The 12843-nt window shown below is 52.9% G+C and overlaps 1 protein-coding gene across 5 annotated transcripts; it reads right to left on the reverse strand.

Annotated features, from left to right (window-relative positions):
* Window positions 1-1189: 1189 nt before the first annotated feature.
* Window positions 1190-10585, reverse strand: STING1 (stimulator of interferon response cGAMP interactor 1). Of its 5 annotated transcripts, none has more exons than XM_075102357.1 (9): window positions 9489-10585; window positions 9267-9382; window positions 7178-7361; window positions 6594-6838; window positions 5792-5972; window positions 4780-4888; window positions 4384-4622; window positions 2559-2745; window positions 1190-1674 (listed from the first exon to the last, which is right to left on the reverse strand). In XM_075102357.1, exons 4-9 carry the CDS (start codon window positions 6836-6838, stop codon window positions 1481-1483), a joined length of 1155 nt encoding a protein of 384 aa, XP_074958458.1. In that variant the 5' UTR covers window positions 7178-7361; window positions 9267-9382; window positions 9489-10585; the 3' UTR covers window positions 1190-1480. The 5 variants fall into 5 exon arrangements, with proteins under 5 accessions (XP_074958458.1, XP_074958456.1, XP_074958453.1 ...); XM_075102355.1 differs by having other exon boundaries at window positions 7178-7578; window positions 9489-10416; XM_075102352.1 differs by having other exon boundaries at window positions 1190-1785; window positions 7178-7578; window positions 9489-10416.
* Window positions 10586-12843: the final 2258 nt, after the last annotated feature.

The following is a 12843-nucleotide window of genomic DNA, read 5'->3' on the forward strand; positions in this document are numbered from 1 at the left end:
TGGATCCTCCTTCAGCTCTTGGCAAAAGGGGAAACTGAGGCATGGAGCAGTGGGTTCACAGCTCTGGCCCCTGCTCTGTGGTCTTGCCAAGCTGCACCATGGCAAACCTTTGCCATGGTCTCTGGTAAGCAACAAGCCCTGGAGACACCATCCTGCCCCATGTCACACAGCTCTGGCCATGCTGTGTCGTGCTTCACTGCCTGAGGGACCGGCTGGCTCCCACGTCCCGTAGCTGGCCCAGGTCATGTGGGGCATCTTTGGGATTTTGCTGTTTTCCCAGCTGGGAAGGCTCCTGGTAGAAGCTCACTGTGGGGACTGTATTTCTCAGGCAGTTGCATGGTCCTGAGAGTCCCTTGGGAGCAGGCTCCATCCCTCACAAGCTGGGTTTCTCCAGCAAGTGTGGCCTTATGTGGGGTGACCAGGCATTGGGGCTGGCATGGGTTCAGCCCCTTTTTCAACCTAGGCGTCTTCTCCAGGCAGATCCCAGAGGAACATGTAGATGGGCAGAGCCAAGCTGAGCTGACCCACTGCAGGTCCTCTGCCCTGCTTCTGCCTGACCTTGTGGGGCCTGAGGGGGCAGGGAGGACCCAGCTTGCTGGGCTTGTCAAGGGTACCTCACTCCCACACACAGTGGGATGAGCAGCCCAACATGTGTGTCTTGCACCAAAAACCCCATGAAAGTTCTCCCAGGGCTGTACCCTGCCCCTTTCCCAGAGCTCCAGGAAGTCTGGCATGTCCTTTGGGGCTGGAGAAACAATTTTGCAGAATGCTTAGGAGGAATGTGGGCATGAAGGGCATCCACAGGCACCGTGGATGGCTCTCAGCATGAAATTACTGGACGGAGCAAAGGCAGGGAGGTTTCTTGCACTGTGGGTCTACTGAATGTCAGAGTTCCCCAGGCCTGACCTCTTCTTCTTCTACCTCCACATCCCAAGTAGGTGGAAAGTGAGGATATTCATGTGTGACTGCACAGTGGGTCTATCAGGCAGGAGGGCACCCTGGACGTCCTCCGCATACCCCTTGTGCTTGCAGAAGCCATCAGATTAGCCAGGCCTTGCTGGCTGGATGTGTTGGACCCAGCACACACATACACACTCATGGCTGGGATTTCCAAAGCCCTGTCCAACACCACAGGATATCCAAGGGCAGACAGCACATCATGCCCAAGATTCAGGATAATGCAACTTACTCCAGAGGAAAATGCTTTATATGATATTAATCAAAGCAGATTTAAAAAACCCCACCCACAGATTAATACATGAGATATACATAACAAAGAAAATGGGAATTATGTCACAGGACTGTGGTTGGAGTCAGCTGTTCCCATCATGTAAGATGATGCACAGGAGGTTTTGGTGGGCAGCTCCTGCAGGAGGCTGGGGATCGCTGCCATGGGTGGTACTTGCTGCAAGAGGAAGGGGCTTGAGGAAGGGGGACAGAGCCCCGAGGCAGCGGTGTGGGGCTGGGCAGCACTGGTGTTTTAGAAGCAGTCACTTCGCAGCGGCAGTGGCAGGTCTGACTCACTTATCTGGAGGTTGAGCTCTGTCGAGCTGAGGGACATGGATGGGTTGTGCACCTGGTTCCTCTCGTAGAGGGCATACTCCTCAAGGTGCTGCTGCCGGAGGTGCCAGAGGATGTATCTGGACAAGAAGTGGGTCTCTGCTTCGCCTGTCTCTGGAACAGAAGAAAGACAAAACCCACCTTCACTGGTCTGGTCCGAGGGAGGGGTCTGCGCAGGAAGAAAAGCACAGTGTCTGCGAGATGCCTCAAAGTATGCAGAATTTCCTGAGAATTCAAGATACAGTTCTTACTTCCTCCTTTCAGCATGCCAGAAGAAAGAAAATACAACACAAAATACAGGAAGAAGAGTAAAATACAAGCAGTATGTGCCGGTTTCCCAGTAGTGCTTGTTGTGATGGGAACTACCTTGTCGGATGGAAATGCTTCTCCCCATCAGGGAGAACACTGAATTTCCTCTGAAAAACAATGAGATTCGTTTCAGCTAGAAGCAGCAAGCTATTTTCAAGCCCTGCCACTCTGGCAGAGGTGAGGAGAAGGGAAATTAAAAGGAAGAAGGGATAGCCTTGCTCCTTCTCGTCCCCTGTCAGGAAGAATGCCACTGAGCCAGCACACACACCAACACTTGTCCCGGTACTGGGTGCACCTTGACAGCCCCAGCCATTTCTCCCAGGAATATCAGCAGCCATGGGAGCTGCTCCTTCCTTGCTGTTATAGTCAATTGTTGAGGGACCCTCTTGCTGCCCCAGTGGAAGACTGCTTGTCTCAGGTGCCTCTGGGGACTTCAACAGGGACCAACTCTGCCAGCATCCTCCCCACTGCTCTGAGACCCACAGCAAGAAGTCCTTCTGTGTTGGGAAGTAATCACTTCCTCCCACCATGGCAGGGACCCCCATGGCTGCATGAGTGGGAATATCAGCCAAATGCTACATGCATCCTGCCTTCTTCCCCTTGTGTGCCCTGATCTGAGGTCACTCAAGGGGCTGGAGGAACACAGCTACCATGCTGGGAACCCCTATCCTCTTCCCCTCCTTACTCACTCTCATACGCAATGAGCCGGAAGGTACCCGCGCACTCCTTGGAGCCTTTCAGGATCTCCTCCAGTGTCCTGTAGAAAAGCTTGGCTTGCTCCAGGCGGTCCTCCCTGCTGAAGGCAGCACACTCATCCTGGGACATGGCGTAGAGGGACTGCAGTGGTGTGGCATACTCCACTGCACAGTGCCAGAGCTGCAGGCATGGAAGAAAAAGACACAGGGGCAGGAGGACCAAGCACCTGGTGAGAGGCTGCCAGGGGACCCTGGTGCTGGGCAAAGCCCTAGAGACCCCTTGGCAGCTCTGTGGCCTGCCCTGCACTGGTGCTGTGTGCTGGAACCCCTGGACAGGGACACTGGGTCTGGCCCCAGTGTCCTGTTGCCCTCAATTGAGTGGGGAAAGAGCAACTGGCTTGGCAGGGAGGCAGGTACAACCATGCCCCGTGCACCAGGTGGGCTCAGGAAGCTGCTTCCCTCCTGTGGCACCCCAGGGTGCAGCCACTGGCTTTGGCAGCACTCCCAATCCACAGCCTGGGGAGTGATTCTCCCATGGAGTTTGGTCCTCCGTGGACATGCCCCTTGCCTGTGTCTGGTCACACCTTCTTGGTGGCCTTTCTGCTAGAGGATGGGAAGTCTGAGCATCCTAATGGAGTGTAAGAGAATGGAGAAGAGGATAAATGCTGGCAAGGTGAATGCACAGCTACAAGGTGGCTGATCAAACAAATGAGGAGAGATTTGTTAAGGCCATAAAAATTCCAGGGAGAAGCAGGTTTACTATTAAGTCTTATACTGGCCAAACTGGAAAGTTTAATAAAGTATATTAGAAGGAAGAGGGATGGGATCTCTGGGTAAATGCAGAGTGGCAGGAAGAGCTACCAGCCTTGGAGGGCAGTTGCCACAGTGACCTGGAACAGGTGCCAAGGATGGGAGCTATCATTGCTGCCATGCATGCGTTCACCAGCAACTGGGCAGCAAGCTGAGGGACAGACAACATGCAGTGGGTCAGGACAGGTCCAGGCTGCAGAGCTGCTGGAGCTCACCTGGTGCTGAGTGACTCAGCAGGAGACTGGCAGATGAAGCACAGCACGAGTGCATGCCCTGTAGCAGGAAAAACCTGATGCTGACTGTACTTCCTCAGGAGCAGGGCCAGGAAAAGGATCTGGAAGCCCCTGCAGGCAGGGCTTTAAAAGCAGCAGCTCAGTGCTCAGCCACCATCAAAGGGCAAATTAGGGAGACCCAGGTGAGAGGCATCGCTCTGCCAATGCCTCCATCCATGGCTGTGTCAGCAGGACCAGTTTGTTCCCTCCTCCAAGGGTGCAGGGGCAGAGGCCCATCTGCATGGCGATGTGGAAGGAGATGAATGCAACGTAAGAGGGAGGGATTTAGGGCTCAGCAGCCTGGAAAAGAGGTGACTGGGGGAAGGGGAGGGAGTCAAATTATATAATGACTCACACAGACATTTTCAAGCACCTCTTCACAACAAAAGGAAATATTCATTCATCCCATGGAAGTGATGCTCTGGACCCCACACCTGCTATTTTCTGCTCAGTTTTCTGCTGTTTTCCATACTTAAATCAACTCAAGGAGGGGTTAAGTGAGCCCAACATCCCCACAAGGGCCGAGCCTGGGAGGAGGCAGCCAGGAGGAAGGGGTAAGATGGCTGGTACAGACAGGATGTCTCCATCTTGCGGAAGCCTGCTGAAAGCTGGGAGTATCTAATAGGAAAGGGAACACTGTCCTGCCTTTGTAGCCACTTCTGGGCTGGGCTCTGAGGCCAGGAAGAAGTCTGGGCTGATGCATGCTGATTGCTGTCCTGACACCGCGCTCAGTCTACCTTGTTGTCTTCATCCCTGATTGCATAGAGGCTGTGTTTGTAGACCCTTTTTTTGGTGCCAGCTCGGGTCAGGGTGGTTTCAGTGAGGTCTGTCACATACTGGATATTGCTGTCAGCTTTCTCCAGGTCATCATAGATGTCACAGCTCAGAGGGACCAAGATGTGGAGCTTCCAGGTCTCCCTGTATGCCAGCACGTTGGGGTTGGCTCTGCTGAATTCCTCCATTGACTTTTTCACACCTGGTGGAAGACAGCATTGGGCAAAGGTGCCTGGCCTGAGTACAGCTGTTTTGTACCTTGCTCCCCATTTCCCTGCTAATGCTGTAAAAGTGGGAGGATTGTTATTAGGACCTATTTCTGTTCATAGGCATGATAATGCAGGGAAACAGCTACGTACGTGGTAGGACTATTTTTAGGTACCCAATGTAATAAGACCAGGCAAGCCCATGAGCAACGTTTTGCTTGGACCTCTCAGACATCTCAGACATTTCCACTGCTGAGGGCTTCTGTGGAGGGAAGGAAAGACAAATCAGCAGTGATGAAAGCAGCCACCTGGGCTCTTCTGCAATAGTTGGTTCTCTACAGGGATTGGAGAGCAGCCACCCTCTCCAAAGAGATCTGGAGACTGAGCAACCCTGCTGCCTCCTTCCACCGCCATGTTGGGCAGGGGGCCAAAAGTCCTCGATGTCCCACACAGCCCCTGCAGATGAGGAAGCTGATGCTGGAGCAAGCCAAACATGTTTTTGGCTGCATCCTCCGTTGGGATCAGGTGTCCCAGTGTAACTTGTGCATCTGCCCAGCGCTTCCAGCATGTGGGAGGAGACATCCCACCACCTGATGGTGGGATTTCCAGGGCCACTGGTGGCCCCTGCCAGCTTTATGTGTTCATTTAGGTGGAAATGGGTATTGAAACCCCACAGGCACCTGATGGCTGCTGTCCCCAAAGCACCCTTCTGTAGCCTGCGTGACCCTTCTTCCCTTCCAGCTCTGCTGGGGTAAAGCAGAGCCCTCCCAATGCTGCAGAGGTACCTGGAGCTTGGCTCTGCCACCCAGAGCTGCCTGATAATTAACCCTTTGGAGACCACACAGACTATCCTTTCCCCCAGGCACCAACTGACAGATTTAAAAATACCCGTTTCTTATGTCAGTGGGGTTCTGGCTGCAGCAGGGCTGCTTCCAGTGCCTCAGGCGGCTGTGCTTATTAAACGGCAGCCTGGTCCTCCTGCCAGTGCATGTGGCAGTACAGAGCCGAGGAGATTGGCTCTTCCAGGATAATGAGAGTGTTTCTCCTGCTGTAGGGGTGTGTGCGGGTAGGCTGTATGTGCAGGGGCTGTACGTGCCCCCATGAACGCTCGGGGCTGCTGTGCTCCCCAGGATGCCCGGCCAGGCTAGAGTTGTTGGTGCCTTACACTGAGCCCCAGAGCGAGGATGAGGAGGTGGCACAGGCAGGCCAGGCCGAGGTGGAGGCTGAGTGGCTGCCCATCACCATCGAGAAGAGCCACGTAGGCTGAGCCACAGATGAGCAGCATAGGCCCATGCCAGCGCAGGGGGAAGCAGGCACTCAGGGCCCTCCAGAAGCTGCTGTGGTGCCTGGGTGGGAGAGGGAAACAGGAGACAGGCTAGTGGCCACCCATACACCATCCCCATCTGCAGCCCACAGGGCACTGGCCAGGGGATACTCCTACCTCCCTGCCAGTGCTGCTGACCTTCTAGAGCAGTACGGAGCCAGGGAGCCCCGTGGGACCCTGCTCAGTGCACCCCAGGTGCCCCCAGCCAGGAGAGGGCTTGGGTCTTTTGCAGCACCCATAGGTCTCAGAGGGGAGCAGATGCAATATTGCCCTAGATAGCAAGGGGAGATTATCTCCAATAGCCCTGTGCCCTCTGGCACTGGGTGGTGGGGGAAGGCTGGGGGCTGAGATCTGCTCCCCAGGTAAAGGGCACACTAGGGAGCTACCACAGAGGTGAGAGGGAGAGGTCCATAGATCAGGGCAGCTGAGCAGGCAGGAGAAGTGAGAGGAGGAGGAACTGAGAAAGACACAAGGCTGATGTAGAGCAGCGTGTGCTGCCGGGGCACAGCAAAGCATTGTCATAGGGGCAAACATGGCTGGAGCAACAAGGAACAGATCCCTCCCAACACCCAGAGGCTGCTATGCACTTGTCCCCAGAGTGGCCCCAGGAGCCTGGGAGACAGCCTCCCCCACACTGGCTCACCTGGATTGGAGGTGGAAGATCTCCTCAGCCAGGTAGCAGGTGCCCTTGAGCAGCACCCCAATCTGCACAGTCACAAAGTGGTGGGTAAGGCTGCGGGCGGTGGACACAAGGGGCTCCCCGGCAAGGTACAGCACTGCAGCGCACAGAGCCAGGAGCACATACATGGCACACTGTGCTCGCCTTCCCCGTGCCTTGGGGATGAGTGAGGTGGTGGGGGGGCTCGGCTGCCACAATTCCTGAGACATCTGCAGAGAGGGAGGGGTCAGCAGCAATTGTTGCCCCCAGCATCCACAGCAGCACTGTGAGGAGTTGAGAAGGGACACACATATGCACATCCAGTCCTCACTGAGCACCCCAAAGCACACAACAGAGCTCTCCCTTCCTTTGCATCCTGCTGAAATGCAGCTGCTGCTGGAGAGGTTCCCTTGCATGCTGCACAGGTCACCCTGGGGCTGCTCCCTGTGCCCAGTTGGGTTCTTCAAGACAGAACCTGGCTGGCCACCCCACTCCCAAATCAATGCCAACCCAGCAAAGCCCTCCCTGCTCCACAGGTATGGGGCCATCACTCCTCTCACCGCACTCACCGGAGCAATTATCAGCTGCAAGACTGGACGCTGCCTGGGTTTCCTGGACCGCAGTTAATGGGCTCTGTGATCGAGCCTGTGTACCCACAGCTCTTTTTTGAAGCCGCTGCTGCAGATAGAGGTTCAGAGCCCCTGCACTCTACAGGCTTCTGGTGGTACAGGTGGAGCTGCACAGCTCTGAGCACTGAGAAAAATGAAAGTGAAAGGAGCTATCGCGGCTGCAGGCAGCTTGCAGAAAGCACCAGACCCTTCCCACGCAGAGCACCCATGAGGTCTTGCAGCCTGCAGGAAATCCAGGCACTGGTAAGCGCTGGGTGGATGTGGCAGTTTCCAACATCCATGAGCTTACACCCTTGGAAAGTCCCAACGTATCGGTCAGGTCATAGAGGGTCTGAGCCAAGCTGGAATGAGGAAGGAAACCAGAATTTATTGAGATTTAATATATTAAGTGCAGTAGATTTCAAATATTGAATATATTAAGTGCAGCAGGTTTCCAGAGGCAAAACAGAGGGAAATTCTTTCTAGCAGAGTGGGTGACTCACAGCACCCTGGATCTCCACACCCCACACAGCTCTGGGAGATGCTGGCTCAGGAGGCAGTGCCCATGGGCACTGGTGACACAGCAGGGGCTTCCTGCAGCCAGGATTTTTCTGTAGGGGGGATAAGGCCCTCAAGCCTCTCCGGTCCCTGGTCCTAGTGACCACAGACCCAGAGCAGCCAAGGTACTCAAGGCCTTCTTTGACTCAGTTGTTATTGTTGAGGTTTGCCCTCAAGCCTCCCAGACTCCTTTGTGGAGCCTGCAGCAGTGAGGCATTACCCATCCTAGAGGAAGATTGACTTAGGGCACACAAACAAGCCCATAGGACTGGGCGGGATGCACTTGAGGATGCTGAGGCTGCTGGCTGATGCCATGGCAAGTCTCCTTTCTGCTCTCTTTGGAAGATTGTAGCAACTGGGAGGTTCCTGATGAGTGGGAGAAGCCAAAGATCACACACAACTTTGAGCAGGGCAAGAAAGAGGGCTTGGTGAACTACAGCCTGCCCAACATCACCTCTGTCCCTGGGAAGGTGATGGAGCAAATCCTCCTGGCAATCACTGCCAAGCACCTCAAGGATGAGAAGGGAACAACCAGCAGGGATTTACAAAGGGCACATTGTACCTGACCATACCTGACCAACCTGAGTGCCTTATGAGATAAGATAACTGGCCATGTGGATGAGGGGAGGACCTTCACTTCAGCAAAGCTTTAAGCATGGTCTCCCATGGCCTCTGTGTAGCCAATCTGGGTAGATACAGGCTGGGTGAGGGGCTGACTGTCCAGAATGTGCTCTGGGTTCAGTTGCTTTCTGCCCAGGAATGCCTGTAGACACAGGGAGGCTGCCAAGGGACCCTCGCAGTCCCTGCAGAACTGCAGGCACCTTACCAGGGTTCTCTGCAGGCTGCAGTGGGCACACAGCACAAGGATCTTAGTTCAGAGGTGCCCACAGGTCACATTTATTTCAAGTGTTTGCAAACCCAGAGGGTGGGAAGAAGGAATAGATGCCCAAAGAGACTGGCAGTATGCTACTTGTGCTCGTCTCAAGGTTATTGGAGTCTGTTTCAGTGGTACCTTAGAAACCCCAGCAAACCTGCTTTACAGGGCATCTGGCCTGTGTTCCGAGCCTGGGGAGGGCTTGTGGATATAGCCATCGTGTTGTTTGCTTCTTCAACACACAGGCTGGCTAAAACACAAAGTGAATCACTTCCTCCTCCTGCGCTGGGTTGTCTCTGATGGCCGGGCTTCACTGACCAGCTCCAGCTCGCTCTTGCAGTGCATAAGAAAACCCAGCAAGTGACCCCCCAGACCAGTGCCATGGCACTTCCAACGAGGCTACTGCTGACATCCCTGTTTGAGGTTTAGTTGGGCAAAGAAATCAACACTCTGTAAAACAATCTATAAAATGCACCTACACTGCAGACACCACTGACAGTAGTTTCTCACCCTAGAGGTTTTTAAACCACTAGTGTGACAGGCATTGTAAACCCCTCATGCACCATGTGCCATGGCCTTTTACTAATACAAAGCAGCTGTACATCAGCTGGTACTTACTCATGAAAACCGCCATGTGTGGCACAGATGGACGTGTGGTGCATCCTCACCTTCCCCACACCTTGGGCCACAATCCATCTTGGGCGGTGTTTCACCAATGCATCTGTGTGGTGCTCCTGATGCAGAAAAATCACAGCAAACCCACCTCATTATGTTACTGGAGATGTCCATGGTCACCTGCTGAATAACTGACTCATCAGCACCAAACTAGTTAGCACTAACCTCTCACCTGCTTGCTGGTTTCCACATTGCTGCTGTGCTGCTGTAAGTGGAGATGGGCTAGGGCCAGGGCAGCTCCGTGGCTGGGTGTTCCCTGGGTGCCTGTTCTCAGGCTCTGCAGCTTGCTCTGCCTCACCTTTCTGGGCACCCAAAAGACCCTATGACATCCCTCTGAGCAGCTGCTCTATTTGTATACACCTGGGCAGAGATGTAGGAGCTTGTGGTCCAAACTGACTGTCCAAACCACCCATGGTTTAATCACTGTCCAAAGGCTGCAAGAACTAAGCTGTCTGCTGGACCAGCAAAGGTGCTTGCAAAGGCAGGGAATCAGAATCATATGAATCATAGAATAGCAGGTTGGAAGGGGCCTCAAGGATCATTTGGTCCTTTCTTGGCAAAAGCATGATCTAGACAAGATGGCCCAGCATCCTGTCCAGCTGAGTCTTAGAAGTGTCCAAAGTTGGGGAATCCACCCCTTCCCTGGGGAGATTATTTCAATGGCTGATTGTTTTCACTATGAAAAATTTTCCTCTTGTGTGCAACTGGAATTTCCACAGGAGTAACTTGTACCCATTACCTTCTCATCTTTTCCATCTTCTTCTCCATCTCCTTTGTAGCCACCCTTTAAATACTGGAACATGGTGATAAGGTCTCCCCTAAGCATTCTTTTCTCAGTGCTGAACAAACCCAGTTCTCCCAGCCTTTCCTCATATGGCAGGCTTCCCGGTCCCTTGATCATCTTTGTGGTCCTTCTCTGGACCCTCTCCCACCTGTCCACATCTTTTTCCTATAGTGGGGACCAAAACTGGACACAGTACTCCAGGTGTGGCCTGACAACCACTGAGTAGAGTGGGATAATGACTTCTTTGTCTCTGCTGGTGATGCCCTTGTTGATGCAACCCAGCATCCTGTTGGCCTGCTTTGTTGTAACAGCACAATGTTCACTCATATTGAGCTTGTTGTCCACCAGGACCCCCAGGTCCCTTTCCACAGAACTGCTCTCCAGCTGGGTAGATCTCAGCATGTGGTGCACTCCTGGATTATGTTTTTTCCCAGGTACAAAACCTTACAGTCGTCTTTGTTGATGTTCCTGGTAGCCCACTCTTCCAGCCTATCCAGGTCTTCCTGTAGGGTGGCTCTCCCTTCTGAAGTGTCCACTTCCCCTCTCAGTTTGGTATCATCGGCAGACTTCATCAGGGTACACTTGGTCCCATCATTCAGATCAGTTATGAAGACATTAAACAGCATTGGGCCCAATATCGGTCCCTGGGGGACCCCATTTGTGACAGGTTGCTGATTTGGAAAGGAGCTGTTTACCACCACCCTCTGGGTGCGGCCCATCAGCCAGTTCCCCACCCACTGCACAGACCACTTGTTTAGACCATAACACAGCAGTTTCTCTAGCAGGAGTCTGTGGGAAACCATATTGAAAGCCTTGGAGAAATCCAGGTAGACAATGTCCACTGCTCACCCCACATCAACCAAGCAGGTTACTTTGTCATAGAAGGCAATCAGGTTTGTCAAGCGTGATTTGGCCTTGGTGAATTCATGCTGGCTTTTCCGAATCATGTGCCTCATTTGACTTGTGATAGCCCCCAGGAGGATTCGTTCCATAACTTTCCTAGGGACTGAAGTAAGACTGATGGGCCTATAATTTCCTGTGTCCTCCTTTAAGCCCTTCTTGAAGATGGGGGTGACATTAGCCTTGTTCCAGTCTCCTGGGATGTCCCCGATCCCCACAACTTCTCAAAGATTATGTAGAGCAGCCTTGCAATGATGTCAGCCAGCTCTCTTAATACCCTTGGGTGGATATAGCCAGGGCCCATCGATTTGCAGGGGTCAAGCTCCTGTAATAATTCACATACCAACTCTTCCTTCACTGATGGTGGATCTGTGTCTGCATCAACCTGGATTTTTGTTCCCAAGGCCTGGGGCCCAACAATGCTGGTAAAGACAGATGTGAAAAAAGTGTTGAGAAACTCTGCCTTTTCAGCATTGTTGGTAACAGGTATTAGTCTGGTCTTCCATCTCTGCTATGCTTCTCTTCTGGTTTTGAGCAGACCCAGAAGCTTGCAGTTAAGCCAAAGAGGTCTTTTGCTCTGCCTACTTCCCTTACCTTTAAAGGGGGTGAACTGTTTTTGTCCTTCCAGGAGACTGTTCTTGAAAAAATCCCAGCACTTGCTAGCTCCTTTATCCTCCATGAAAGCTTCCTATGGAACCCCTCCCAGCCGAGCTCTGAGCGAGCTGAAGTTCGCTCCTCTAAAATCTAAAATATCTTAGTACTAACCTTCAGCCTGCTTGGCAGGATCCCAAACTCCACAATATTGTGATCACTACAGCCAAGGCTATCACTAACCAAGATATTACAAAGCAGGTTTTCTTGGTTTGTGAGTAGCAAGTCCAGCAGTGCCTCATTCCTGGTTGGCACATCGAACATTTGTATGAGGAAGAAGTCCTCTATGCTTTCCAGGAACCATATCCTTTTTCCAACAAATGCCTGGGTAGTTGAAATCACCCATAAGAACCAGGTTCTGTTGACCCAAAGCTTGCTTAAGCGACCCAAATATCACTTTGTTGGCCTTATCGTCTTTGTTTGGAGGCTGGTAGCAGATGCCTACTGTAAGATCCCCCTTGGAAAAGACCCCTCTGATCTTGACCCAGCGGTATTCAATAGGGCTTCCACAATTGCCATAGTTGATTTCTGTACATTCAAGGTTCTCCTTCATGTAGAGCATGACAACTTCCACTCTTGGGAGCATCTAGAAGAGCTGAGTTGGCCCATAACACAACATTGGCTGGTTTCTGGCTTATGGTTAGGCTGGCCGAACCAGGGCCTTGGTGTACTGGTTGGGGTTGGGGAAGGGATCAGCCCTTCCTGACATCCCACTGGCCATGGGTGGAGCGGACAGCTGTAGCCAGGACTTGGTTTAGACAGGGAAGGGGCTCGGTAAAATGCCTGAGAATTTGTAATAACCTGGAAAAAGAGGTGACGTCCCTTGCAGGTAGCCAGATGCTGTAAATTTGCTTGAAGTCTCCCTCACCTCTGGAGACACACTGGCTGCTCTGTATGAGGTGCCTTAGGTATATGGTGGATTAACCCAGGAAGCTGGGCCTGGCCACTGGCCTTGTGCAAGGCTGAAGGTGGTTAGGAGCAGGTGCTGGATGCATGTGGCATGTCCCCAGTGAAGTCAGGTCAGGAACATGGTCCTTTCCTTGGTATTTCCTGGGTAAAGGACTGCTCCTGGCAAGCAGGCAGGCAGCAGGTGTAACAGCGCCTGCTCCTGCTGCAAGATGGGCATTGCAGCAGTGCTTGCTCTTTTTTTTTTTTAAAAAATTTTTTTTGCCTCATGTGCTGTTG

Source organism: Phalacrocorax aristotelis, chromosome 8 (genome assembly GCF_949628215.1).
Source record: "Phalacrocorax aristotelis chromosome 8, bGulAri2.1, whole genome shotgun sequence".
Classification (NCBI taxonomy): Eukaryota; Metazoa; Chordata; class Aves; order Suliformes; family Phalacrocoracidae; genus Phalacrocorax; species Phalacrocorax aristotelis.